Below are 13,437 nucleotides of genomic sequence, written 5' to 3' on the forward strand. Positions count from 1 at the left end.
ACGCCCAGTTAGTCGTCCAGTTAGTGCATTCGCCTGAAGAGTTGGCCGCGACCGCCCCGTCGTGTACAGCGGCTTCCGCTTCAGGCAAGTCCCGAAACGGGTGTCAGTGGGCTCACACCCAACTGGACAACTTGGCGCACTCGACCGACACGAGTTGTGCTAACTTTGACACACGAGTTCGAAACGGCCGCCTTTCATTTTACACGAGGGCATTAGGGACCGGTCGGTGAGGAGCACGTCTGCGAAACGATTGTTAAGTTCAACATTAGGAAGTTAGGGAGAAGACTAGAATAAGAAACATTAGGACGTAGCATTAGGAGACTAGCAAAGTCTATTATCGACCTGATACTCCAAGTCCTTGCAAAGCTATTCAGCCTGCAAAGAGCCGTTTCGTTTGCGTACGAAGAGTGTCGACGATGGAATGTTTTTAGCAACAATCCTTAATTTCAATTCTGACGCGAGTGAGCGTTAATTCAATGGTAACTATGTATCTTAATAGCAATTTTACGACTAACGTTCGATCCAACATCGCCCAAAGGGATCAACTGTCACGTTTTAACAAGTTCCTTATGCCGACGATAGCTAGCGAGAGATGGGGTTCAGGGGTGTCTTTCCCCATTTCCACTCCTCCCTCACATTCCACCACATGGCATAAACGGACAAGGGACACGGTAACCGTTCGCACAGTAACTGCTTGTTCCGAGTCGCATACCACCCCCACACCGTCAAGGCAAACGCGAGAAACGGATTTCTAGAAATTCCTTTCCAGGGGACCATGGATAACACCAAGGAACCATAGATATAACTCGGGGGCCAGATGATCAGGGGACCAACCACACGGACAACGGTAGTGATTGTGGAGGTGGCAATGGTTGTGCTAAGACCTCTGTGTACCAACGCCTGTGGAATTTCCGAGTCATCCCTGTCACGGCACATGGATTCCGCATGTATAAACATACGGCAGAGACTATAAACATTCAGAAGCCGCCAGAGCAACAGGAATTCCGGCACCATTGATGAGTGAAGCTTTTTACAGCATTCCGCTAGTTACCATTGAGGAGACGTCTTCTCCCTGCTAGCAACAAAAAAGTGATGGGCACCGGACACAAGACAAAAGAAAAACATCAGCTCCGGATGCTTTGAGGTTAAAAACAGAAAGAGAGAACAGCTATTGAGTCGGCTGCCGCTGACCTGTCGAAGCTGACGGAGACCCTGTATTTCTTCTCGGGCTCTATACTGTAGCCGGGAGGCAGTGGCATACTGGGCTTGGACGAGTGCACCAGACCGCTGAGGTGAAAACCTGCAACAGAGAACGAAACAAAGGTCAGAAAGGGTGGTGCAACGGTGGCGGGGACGACGCAGGGTCACACGGTGGCAGGTGTTTGTTTGAATTAGTTATACATAATGTATAATGGTATATAACGGATAATGGGCAATGGCATTACCGAGACAGGGTCCATGTGAGGTAATGTCCACCAGTAGGCAGTCGGTCAAAGATAGGAATTGTTTAGACATCGTTTATGAATTTTTAGACGAACCATCGTATCGTCTAGGAATTTTTAGACGAGCCATCGTACCGTCTAGGAATTTTTAGACGAGACATTTCTACATTACTGATGCAGCCCAAGCGGCACTTCACTTCACCTGTATTCACTCAACTGTTCTACAATTGTAATTTGTAACTATAGAAAAACCTGAACACCAGTAAGGTTTCCCAGCATGTCTGCTCGGTTAGTAACGATGCCGTTGAACCGATCCAAGGCCGTCGGGCGGTCGCTCGGCCCCGAACCTTGGATGTTCCCTTCTAATTTAGGCAAAAAGCCGGCCCAAATGACTTTACCACCCCTCCATTTGGCTGGGAGATCTGCACACCGCTGCAGTGTTTGTCTACATCGTCCTGTTTTAAAAGGGTGTAAATTTTCGAGACCCGGGTGGGGCGGGCCGTAACACGGGGTCGTGACTGTAGCTCATCCACCAACGACTCGGCTGTCGACGGGCAACAAGAAAGCCCACACATTATTCAGCTGCGGGTCCATGGGGGTCGCACGTTTCAGAGGTGCTGGTGGAAGATGAAACACGAGCATCAGCAGGGGAGAATATTCGTTCGATCTCCCGTCCTACTTGGACCCCAGTGTAAACATGCCGGCGGAAGCGAACCCCCGGATGCCAGCCCCGACTCGGCGGCCGTCTGCGCCCGACTCAATATAGTACGTCTCGGCGGCCGTAAGGCCGTTATTCGCCCGCAAGTCGGTGGCGAATCGCCTCTAAGCGCACCGGCCAGTTGTACGAGACGGCAGTGAGAGTGGGGGTTTGTTTTGATTGACCAGGTTGTGCGGGGAGGGGAGGGGCGGAACACAGCTGACGGGAACGGCCGCGGTCAAGGTCGTCCGTGTAATGACACGTGCTCGCGGAGCCCCGCCCCCGGCAACAGAGCCCACCTGGGCTGCCTGCTGCCGGGGAGGGTCGGCTTCGACGGGGAACCTCCGTGGGGATTTCGTGCCCGCCTCGACCTGCGTTTGACCCCGGATAGTAACGCGGGGACGAATATTTGAAGTAAACCGTGTATCAAACTTCCAGAATATGAACGTAGTAGCAAATCTGACCGCTCACAGCCAGCGCTGAATAGGCACACGCCCAACCCAATGTCTGACACTCAATGAACGACTCAAAATCACATCACCCCTACCAGCATGCGTCGATTACAATCTTCTCTAAGCCACTGACATGAGCGCACGTCTAATCACAAAACAGTGAAAATACCACGACCGGTCTGCTCTGAGCGGAGTGCCCGACTCCAAATCAGCTCTCACAAAGCCCAGGGGCCAATGGCCGCGCTGTCGAGGCGCCGGCCGGGAGATCACGGCGTTTTTGTGCGGTCAAACAAAGGCCACGGCGATCGGTCGTGTCCGCTGCACGGCCGGCCCGGCACGGCGGCAGTACGGCATCAGATAGGCGGAGGCCCGCTGGGTCGTAATCCGCCGCCGCAATCAGACATCGCCCGCGCCTCGCTCCGGCGGCCACTGGACGCTGGCGACGGTCGATGGGTCTGTCCATCGGGCCCCCGCCGTGGGACAGAGCCGACACCTAAACTGGTAGTCTGGGGCCCCTTACGGTCCTTGCCTAGTGGGGTAAGCGACCCGGAGGCGCCCCCAGGAAACCCAGAGAAAATATCCCAAAAATCCAGAATGTAGGCTTATCGAAAATCGCAAGCACCAAATTGAGCTGCTGGGTTTTGCCTTTTTTAGACCCAATGAACTCTAGCAACAAAACACGACCGCTACGTCAGAGTAGAGTCGGGCATGGACTGACGTGCATCTCGAGAGGTACGAAATATAGGCAGTATTTGATTACCGCCAGGCGTCCCCGCTACCCCTATCCGTGAGCACAGAGCATCCCACATTCCCACCGCCCTGTGGTGGGTGGATGACCTTCCCGTGTCGACCGGTCTGGCGGCAGCAGCACTAGAGACCCGCTGCACCAGCCACCGGCACCACACAGCCGCCCTTCAGCCGGCACCACGAGCTAGGGAGCAACGACTGGCGAGGCCGCTTTTTACACCGCGAGCGGCGGCCACAGCTCCTCCTCAGCTGGGGAGCTGCGCCTCAACCGAGTCAGCAACTGGGGGAGAGAGGGAGAGAGGGAGGGAGGGGAGCGGGGCTGCGGGCTGAGGGCGGCATCATGATGCCGCCCTCTTGCAAGAGAAAGGGTGCAACTTGAGGCTCGAGCAGCGAGCCCCTTACGACAGGCTGCTTGAACGATCGCTCGGAATGGGAATATGCAGGCACTTTTGTTCCAATTTGCTCAGCAGTTTATTTTTAACCATACTTCAGAGATAGTATGGAAGGAAAATCGGTAAAGTATAACGACATATCGGAGTTTCGCAGTGAACCCTGATCACGTTAGCCAACAGCGGAACAAATGCTCGAGTGTGTCCACTATCATACTCGTGACGCACTTGTGTACTCCACAGATGGCTTACCGGTCGACAATCAAGCCAAACAGATCAGCAGGCGGGGCCAGACTTCACGTCGTGGGTGGGGTCAGGGGGCCTGAGCGGGCGGGGTGGGGGAGAGACGGGGTGACGCCACGGCTCGGCACTGAAGTGACAAGATAGGTATCTCTGACTCAGCCCGTCCCTGAAACACGTCGGTATCTGCCGCGGGCCGGGGCATACCGGTGTGTTCGGAAGGCCGCGTTTACTCACTCATCACTTGACTCACGTTGAGTCAAACCATACCTGCAGCGGTCTTAAGGTAGATTGACTCTTGGATTGAGTCACCACCCAGACTCGAAAACGCAATGAGGGACACTGAGGGAAAACCCAGCAGTAAGAGTCACAGCTCTGTCATGGCCTAGCGGCAAAAATAATAGCCGACGCCGAAGAGTGAAAACTGCCACGCTACTCGGTACTGAAGCCACGTGCTGTTGAATACCAACTACCGCAACCACGGGCGAAAAATCGACTGTGGTACATACCCGGAGACTGATTACGACTATGGAGAAATTCACTGAGTCAGTGAGTAAAGGTGGGGTAGTTCTGAGTCACGCGGAAGTCGCCGACCGCCGTACGGTGATGACTCCCGAGTCCCGATCCCACGACAGGAAGATACGGCAAAATGATACGGTGAATACGGCACATCACTTTTGACCGGATGCACCGTTTACTAAGAGCCAGGCCTGGCCTTGTGCATCCAACCAGACTTGTGCCGGGACCAAAAATCAAGATCCAGGATCCTCAAGGTCCCACGGCAAATTCAATTTTTAGAATCCAAGGTTTCCAAGGTCCAACGGCAAATTCAATTTCTAGAATCCAAGGTTTCCAAGGTCCCACGGCAAATTCAATTTCTAGAATCAAGGTTTCCAAGGTCCCACGGCAAATTCAATTTCTAGAATCCAAGGTTTCCAAGGTCCCACGGCAAATTCAATTTCTAGAATCCAAGGTTTCCAAGGTCCCATAGCAAGTATACTTTGCAGGGTCCACAGTCCCCAAGGTCCCACGACAAGAATGCATTGCAGGATCAACAGTCCCCAAGGTCCCACGACAAGAATGCATTGCAGGATCCACAGTCCCTAGGGTCCCACGACAAGTGTGAATTTCAGGATCCACAGTCCCCAAGGTCCCATGACAAGTACACACTTCAGAGTTCAGGGTCCACAGTCCTCAAGGTCCCACGGCAAGAATACATCTCAGGATCCAAAGTATTCAGGGTCCCACAACAAGAACTTAAACAAACTAACATTCTGATGAGCAGACTTACTTCTAAATATTCTGCCAATGGATGCCCAGCAACATTTAAAGGGGCAGAACCTACGCAAACCTGTGGACTGTGGTGGTTTTATCGTTAACCAACATAGGTAGGGGGAGCTTCAACACAAGTTAAAAATGAATCATAATATCAATCTCTCCTTCTTTAACCTGACAAATTCGTAAAAAATATAGGTAGGTAATAGGTACCTTGCAATTTGTATTGTCATGTCCCTTTCAATTCAATCTTACCTTATCAGTAGGAATGTAGGATAGCACCTTACAGTTATTGAAGACAGACATTCAAGTATTCTTTCAGGCAATATAAAAAAAACAAATAAAACCTACAGGCTTCATAGAAATGGAAAAATTGAATTAGGTTTAGGTTTAATCGGATGGGCTGATGTAGACTGGGTGTCTATTCGGTGCCCACGTCAGGTATAAGGTAGGTATACTGGACTGATTGGATCTAGGGTATAGCCGTTTGCGCCATGAATTGGTCAAGCCGGTTCTTGAAAGTGTTAGTGCTGGATTGGATAGGTATATGCTTTCGATTTTCTGCACGTTCAGTTACATAATACCTAGGATAAAAAGTAAAATATGTTCTAAGTCTTGTTTGCGCGAGCGCTCACAGAAAAACTGATCGACTAAGCCAATAGAATTAGAGTATCAGCGAGCGCAAACCTTACTTACTGTTCATTCAGATTAGATTGAAGGCTCTGAACAAAATTCCATCTGACAATTTTTTCGTCAGCCGGTTATTCGTCGGCAGATTTTCGTCTGACTTTTTCGTCTGACTTTTTCGTCTTGCATTTTTTCGTCTGTTCGAATTAATTTGGTGCATTTTTCGTCTGAGTATTTTTCTGTCCGGCATTTTTTCGTCTGGACGAGGCGGAAAATGTCCTTATGAAAATAATGCGCGGACTTAAAAATGCACAGACGAACAAATGCATAGACGAAAGTCTGCGGACGAAAATCTGCAGACGAAAAATTGTCCGACGAAAACCTGCTAAACGAAAAAGTTGAACTGTCATGGAATGATTGCTTATATTGCTCATTGCTCAATGGTGATTTGATGAATTGCAAAACAAATAAGTTTGACACTTACTTGGTCAGTGGGTAGCTTCCAAGTAGCTTCAAGCCCGGCATATCACAACCCAGAAAATATGTGAGGTGAGATTAGAAAAGAACTTTCCAAACCACCACTGTCCACTGTTTGACAGTTTCATAATCCATAACATTGATAATGTAAAAAGCTACCAGGTCTCTTGTTCCAGTTCTGCCTCACAACCATGGCAATGATTTTGCTCTATATATGTCTACACAGTCTGGTTCGTTTTCTCTTCGTGTAGCTATCTAGCCCCTTGCAGCTGGTCGCTCAACCATAGATATTTATTGAAGTGCTTACAGACAAAACCTAGTGCAGGGTCCTTAGTGGCCCATGTGCAACATAAACCTCATGGTCCAGCTTCCAGGATTCTTGAGGTCCCTCAACAAAATGGTGGTGTAGGTCCAGACCGTTCTCCTAAGATCCCATGACAAATAATAAAACTGGTACTGAAGGTATTGTATTGTATTGACAATTAAAACACTCTCCATATTAAAATGGCTATTCTGAGTGTCGCGTCTGAGTTAAAAGGGGAAAACGAGTTAAAATGCACCCAAATCACAGCACTCAGCAAACATATCGAACCATTCACTCATCCCTAAATACGTAAAAACCACTCGGAAACAGAGCGTTTAAAACTTCCCATAGAGAGGCTCCTAAAATCATGGGGCAGGCGATTGTATAACTGGGCGATGCTGTAGAGCAGACGGCGCCTCCCTGCTTCGGTCCTCTCGGCATTAGGCATTCTGCAGGGTCTTGCAGCATACCAAAATTTTGAGGTCCTAACCCCTGGGTTTCCATGGTTTTATGGCATATGAAATGTTGAGGTCCTGGGTTTCTAAGGTCTCATGTCACATGAAATGTTGATGTCCTGGGATTCCAAGGTCTCACGGCATATGCAAATGTTGAGGTCCTGGGATTCCAAGGTCTCGCGACGTATGCAAATGTTGAGGTCCTGGGATTCCAAGGTCTCGCGGCATATGGATGTTTTAAGGTCCTGGGATTCCAAGGTCTCGCGGCATATGGATGTTTTAAGGTCCTGGGTTTCCAAGGTCTCACGACAAAAATGACAATGCAAGGTCCAGGATCCATCAAGGTCCCAGACCTTGGACTCTGCGAACCCTGGATCTCGGATCTTTTTGGGACCTTGGCACAAGTCTGCATCCAACAAGTAACCACACGCACTCGACCATCCACTGTTCGCCACAGTTCAGCACAGACCACAGTCGCCGCTGCGTTCTGTAAGTGCGGTCACGACCAGCCTGGACCAGCCAACACCAAAGTCGCCGATGCGTTCTGTAAGAGCGATTAGGACTCAGGACCGTGCCGCCGGACCCCGGTCATGTATATTCCACTGCGTGCTCGGCGCCGCCGTGGGGAGCCGGACGGCGGCCGATGGATCGTCCAGATTCCGCCGGATGCCGGCCTCATCCGCCGGCGGGCCGGCCGCTGACTGGCGGCCGGCGGCGCCTCGCTTCCATTACGGCGAACAAAAACAGGCAGAGTAATGAGCAATGGTAATTGTGGGGGTGGCCGCGGGTCAGAGGCGGGCCGCTCACCCGCCGACCCGGGGCAGGTCGGCGAGGCGGCGGCGCAGCGTCCCAGCTGGCCGGCGCGGCCTAGTCACCGGCCGGCAACCTGTCCCAGCCGGCGCCCCTCCCCTCCCCCTTCCCCTCCCTGCCGCCGGCTGGCGACGCGCGGCCGCCGCCGCCCCGCGACGGACGGCTCTGGCTTTGGGAGCGGCCAAAGCCGCGCCGGCCGGCCCGCCCGCGAATCCCACCGGCCGGCTGTCAGCTGTTCATGAGAATTTTAGCCGCCTCGTGGGAATTTAATGCAGCGCGTGGGAAATACGGACGGCGCGGACATGGAGCACGATTGCTGGGGGCGCTGCCGGCCGCGGTGGCTGCCGCGCCGGACGCCGGCCGCTCCCACGCGACAACAAAGCCCAGAATGCCACCTCGCATGCCGAATATCGCCGGCGAATGCAGTCGCTCGGCTTCTGAAGCGAGAACAGCCAGGCACGGCTGCTGTATAGAGAGCGACCCCAGCTGTCGGGAGAGACATAGCTGATTTCAAACGCAACGGCTCGAATCCATGACCTTCGGTTCGATTGTCCGACTCCCAGGTCCACGCTGGCGATTTCACGAGAATGCAGCCAAACTTTATGAAATTGAGAGCACACCTGCTCGGAAGATATATAGTCACTAATTTGTACATTCCATTCAGACCCTGCTTCTAATGATTAATTAAAAGATACATAAAGCTTTCACAGTAAAACCATCGCTGGACGCGGGTCTGAAGCCCAGACTTGCCCGGCTATCCCATTTCTTCACTTCCTCTCACTTCTCTCTTTATCTGCGCCCGTGGAATGTGTCCGTTAAAATACCTCGGATGCCGGACCGTTTACCAGCTCCAGGTGTCGGCCCTGACGGTTGCCGGGCCGCCACTGCTCGCACCCCGAGCGTGCCTTGGCCGAACCGCGGCCACCCCAATAAATGCCACGGCGCGGCCGCCGCTCCTCAGCCGTGCCGACGATACGGTCAGCGCTGAGCTCCCTAATCCGGAGATCGCCGACCGACACTCCTAGAATCGCCGGCCACGTCAGACAGGCTTCCGCGAGCGGCGAGACTTTTCGCCAGTAAAACAGGCTAATGTTTCAATAGTATTAATGAAAATAAGAAATAAATATATAAGCCGCGAGCGCAACATTCTGCTGCACCGAGACTGGAGACAAGACTAGTCACAGCACAAGTCGACGGCAAATATTTTTTGTGATGCGTTCATGATTCACAGCAGCCTAAGAATCAGCAGGCATTGATTGCAGTCCAAAAGCCGGCGGCTTTCATCAGCATCCAGTCAATAAATATAATAATTGTAATAACATTCCATTTCCAAGCTAAATAATGCACTCAGACAAGCTGTAAATAGTAGCAGTTCGGCATTCAAAAAGGCGTCTCTAATAATGTAAATGAAACGAAACACCAAGAGGAACGCCAGCCCTTGTGGCTTAACCCGCGCCCCACTGGGGTCTGTGTATAACACGCCCTACTGGGGGGGGGGGGGGCTATTCATAGCCCCCCTCCTAACTCCGAAACTACTGGGCCGATCGTCAAAATTCAAACGGCGTCTGATAGTCCCGGAAAAACTGTCGAGCGAAACCTAATTTCATTGACCTCGAGGTCACCGATGACGTCACAGGTCAGGTCAAAGTAAAAATTATTAGCATTTTGGCTTGTTCACAATTTGGGCTCTGGCCGCCGTCTTACAAGTCAGATCAGGCTCATTTTTGGTACACACACTCTTAAACAGATGCTCTAGATACCCTGAGGGTACCAAGCTTTTACTTTGATTTTCAGGTCAAGGTCAGGTCATCACAGGTCACGAAAATATTTTATCATGCGTCGGTCACGTGACACATGTTTTATGGTCCATTTAGGCCATAGATTTCGAATTTGATGTCGTCTGTGTCATTCGAGGTCATTTTGAGTCGAATTTAGCTTAGGTCAGGTCACTTTCAGGTCAAAAAGGTCAAATTTTGAAGTTAAAATTTTTCAACAAAAAAGGTGTCTATTGGATGCAGTTTGAGCTCAGGAACACGATGGTGCCATTTATATTGGTGTACGATGTCAAATACGTACTAAAAAATTGATTTGAAAAATTAATAATTGTGAATTTTTTGCAATAATGCGTATAACTTGGCCATTTTTGAAGATATTTAGCTAAAACTTGCTAGAGTTTCATAATCAACCGTTCTGTCGCATATATTCCGGTTTTTTTCGAAAAGTCAAAAACTTTTTGAAAAAAATATAAAAATACATATTTTGAATATTATTATATCAAATTTTCGAAATTTTCAAAATTTTGAAAATTCGAGATAGCAGTTTGATAGCGCGGTCAATTTTGAGTCCTTTCATGCAAAGAAATTGGATCTAGCTTAAAAACTGAGCTCTTGGGAGCGATTGCCGTGGTTCAATGTTTTGCGTCGAAATAGGCCGAACATGACGTCACTCTGACGTCATTTCCGGCCGACCTATGGTAGCTACGAAGTTCAAATTTTGACACAAGGTGTCAAATTGATGCAGCCAAAGGTACTGTAAGTTTGGCGTCGATCCGTCAAGCGGTTTGGAAGTTATTGCAGAAAAACGGGAGGGGGGCTATAAATAGCCCCCCCCCCCCCCCAGTGGGGCGCGGGTTAAAATAGAGGAGGTAAGTACGGATCAAAGTCGCATCAGCAAAATCATGCAATCACCATTCACCAGTCACTGAAGCACTAGCATTATCATACCTCGCTTCTAAGTCATAGACGCAAACAAATGAAAAATAACAAGTATATTTTTAGGTATCTTTAATTTTGGGAGTGATTCGCCGCCCATAAATGCTGTCACGAATGCTTCAAATCACCTACATTACCATAGTTGTAAGACGTGTGCGCTGTACGGGTCACGTTTCGCCTAGCACGGCATGCATAAGGGATGTTCATTGTTCATGTAGCGTCCATTCCTCAGGCATAGTTTCAACCAATATAAAAAACATTACCACCAACAAATTATCTTAAAAAAGAACAGCGAACGCCACACCACATTACTTCGCGATTATTCACAAAGCCTGATAGCTGGTTCCAAGACCCGTCTAATTCCGACATCTATTGCACACCGACCCCATCAGTCATGACCCCAGGTCACCCCATCACCGATACCTGCGTGACCGATAGCCCACCCGACCACACACCGCCCAGCTCCGGGTCCCGTTTGGACACCGTCGTGATTCCCCGTCCAATTCCAGGCCGGGTCCCGGCGCGGGCCGGCCGTTCGGACTCGATCAATAGCGGGCCGTGCGTGGTGCCAGCTCACCACGGGACGCGCTATGCGTGCCAGCCGCCCGCCGCCGGCGCCGGCATGAGCCAGCACTGGTGACCGCACAAAGGCGGCGCTGAGTTATGACGGCTGGGTCACTTCACACTGCGAGCTACTGAGCTCGCCCCTCCCGTTCCCCGCATTGTGGGAGACGTTTGAGCGGTCGTCTTGCCGTGATGCATGGCCAACACGGAAGTTTGAACCGATTCAAATGGAGCATGCGCCCTAAATCTGGATCTTTCTTTCTCCCATGGAGCAGCATGTATGGAAGAGGCAAGTTTATAAGCAGACAGTTTCGCCCAGTCCGCTACTAAACGTCCAACCAGAGGAGGTCCCTGGACCAGCCTTACCAAAACTTCCACCAAATCCTCTCTGCTTTCATGGACACTCCGCTTCCCAGAGCTCTCTGCATACATTGGCCTCTGTAGCCCGCCATTCCGGCGGGCCCTGCGACCTGCGGTGGCCGCCATCTCAACCCGCCGACCCCTCATCTCCTGTTCTGAGCGCCAGTCTCGGGACAGACCCCTGTGACCCCGTACAGACCCTCTGTGACCTCCGGCCAGATCCCGTGACCTCCTGCCAGATCCCGTGACCTCCGGCCAGATCCCGTGACCTCCCTGCTGGTCTGTGACCTCTGGACATGCCCTGGTGCCCCCTGGACATGTCCCGTGACCTCAGGGCACGTCTTTATGACCTCTCAGGTCCTCATGACCTCTGGACTGAACAGATCCCAGCGAGTTTCAGCGCCTGTCCCGTGACTCCACATGCGAGGATCTGCAGCTGCAGACCAAGTTGACTGTTACCAACAGGCTGTTATTGTTTACTCTTCTCAGGGTTCAAGGCTCCGTATTGGTGTCGTCGGTCTCAGAGCACCTAGGGTGAACTGTCGGGGTCATGGCCTACGAGGAATACTGACACGAGGTCCAGCAGTCCTGACTCTGGCAAGTCGATTACCACACAGCAGCTTCCACCATCTGTGGCGAGTCAGGCATGCGTCAGACGTCTAGCAACGCCTGATTCTTCAACGATAACGGGTCATCAGAGTTCGCCCGGTCTATTGCAATGGGCCGCGTCCCCACAGAGTTACACGGTAAGTCCGAGGAACCCTAACTTCTGAGGTCATTCTCAGCTGCGCCACGACTGCTTGTGCTGTCTAAGCCGCGCCCCCTTCGTCCCCTCCATCCACTGTGCAGTGAGCCGCCCACTTGGCCCCTCCATCGTCAGTGCAGTGAACCGCGCCCCCTTCCCCGCCCCTGCAGTGAGCTGTGCCCCCCTCGCGTCGCTCCTTCCTTCCTTCCGTGCCCGAAGTTCCTTCCTGCACCGTCGGCGGCGGCGGTTCGGCCCGGCGCCGCTCCTCCCGGCGGACAGACCGGCATCGATTCCGACGGCGCCGCGTGCAGGCAGCGCTCTCCCTCGCTCGCCGGCGTCGATGGTGATGACATCACCGCCCATCGATTCGACGCAGGCGGGTCAGCCGGCCGGCCGACATCACGTGACCGTCCAGCTGACACCGCAGACGAGGGGACGAGGGGGTGGGGACTGGGTGAGCTGCAGAAGCTCCATCCGCCTGAGCTCTCCGTCTGACTGTAGGCTTGGGGCCGGCTGAGCCCTGAGCCCGCTTTGATCGGACGCCGTCTCCCCCCCCCCGCAGGCGACCAGCCGTGCCTGATAAAGCGGAGGGGAGAAGGGGGAGGGGGCAGTGCAATGACCCCGCCACTGCAGTGGTATCGCTGCAGCCGGTGTCCCCTCGCCCGAGGGGGATTATGGCACATCAGTGTGCCAAATGCGCTATGGGAACGGCGAGCAAGTGTTGGATATGAGTATCGCCGAACGGGAAGGGGGCAGATGAGATTGAAATATGGGAGCCAGCAGCTGGGTGAATAAATATATCGAATATATGACGGCGGAGTCAATATCCCGATCGACGCTACCATGTCGGTAATGGAAGAGTGTGAAGCTGTGTACCTTCACAGCTAGCTGGGTACACGTTACACTGAGTGCGCTGCACATGTAGCTAAACATACAGGATTGGATTAAACATCATGACTACGTTCACCCCTTATCTGTTCGCATCAGCCCGGTGTCAACGGCTGACCTTCAATAGAACTCTGAGTGACCCGCGGGCGGCTGACATTTGGCCAGGGGGAGTCCCCCGGTAGGTGAGTGACCGTGGGGTCACACGGGCATGCCTCTCCTCTCATCCTCTTCCAAATGTAACAGATGAGTGAGGC

At 52.1% G+C, this 13,437-nt stretch overlaps 1 protein-coding gene across 1 annotated transcript in view; it reads right to left on the reverse strand.

Annotated features, from left to right (window-relative positions):
* LOC122371623 (zinc finger SWIM domain-containing protein 4-like) overlaps positions 1-13,437 on the reverse strand; it is a 64,909-nt gene that overhangs the window by 29,963 nt on the left and 21,509 nt on the right. The window contains exon 4 of the mRNA XM_043348057.1: positions 1,192-1,300. Coding sequence (XP_043203992.1) covers positions 1,192-1,300 — 109 coding nt within the window. The remainder of the gene's footprint in view (positions 1-1,191; positions 1,301-13,437) is intronic.

The sequence above is a fragment of the Amphibalanus amphitrite genome, unplaced genomic scaffold, assembly GCF_019059575.1.
Source record: "Amphibalanus amphitrite isolate SeventyFive unplaced genomic scaffold, NRLGWU_Aamphi_draft 001264F_arrow, whole genome shotgun sequence".
In the NCBI taxonomy this organism is placed as follows: Eukaryota; Metazoa; Arthropoda; class Thecostraca; order Balanomorpha; family Balanidae; genus Amphibalanus; species Amphibalanus amphitrite.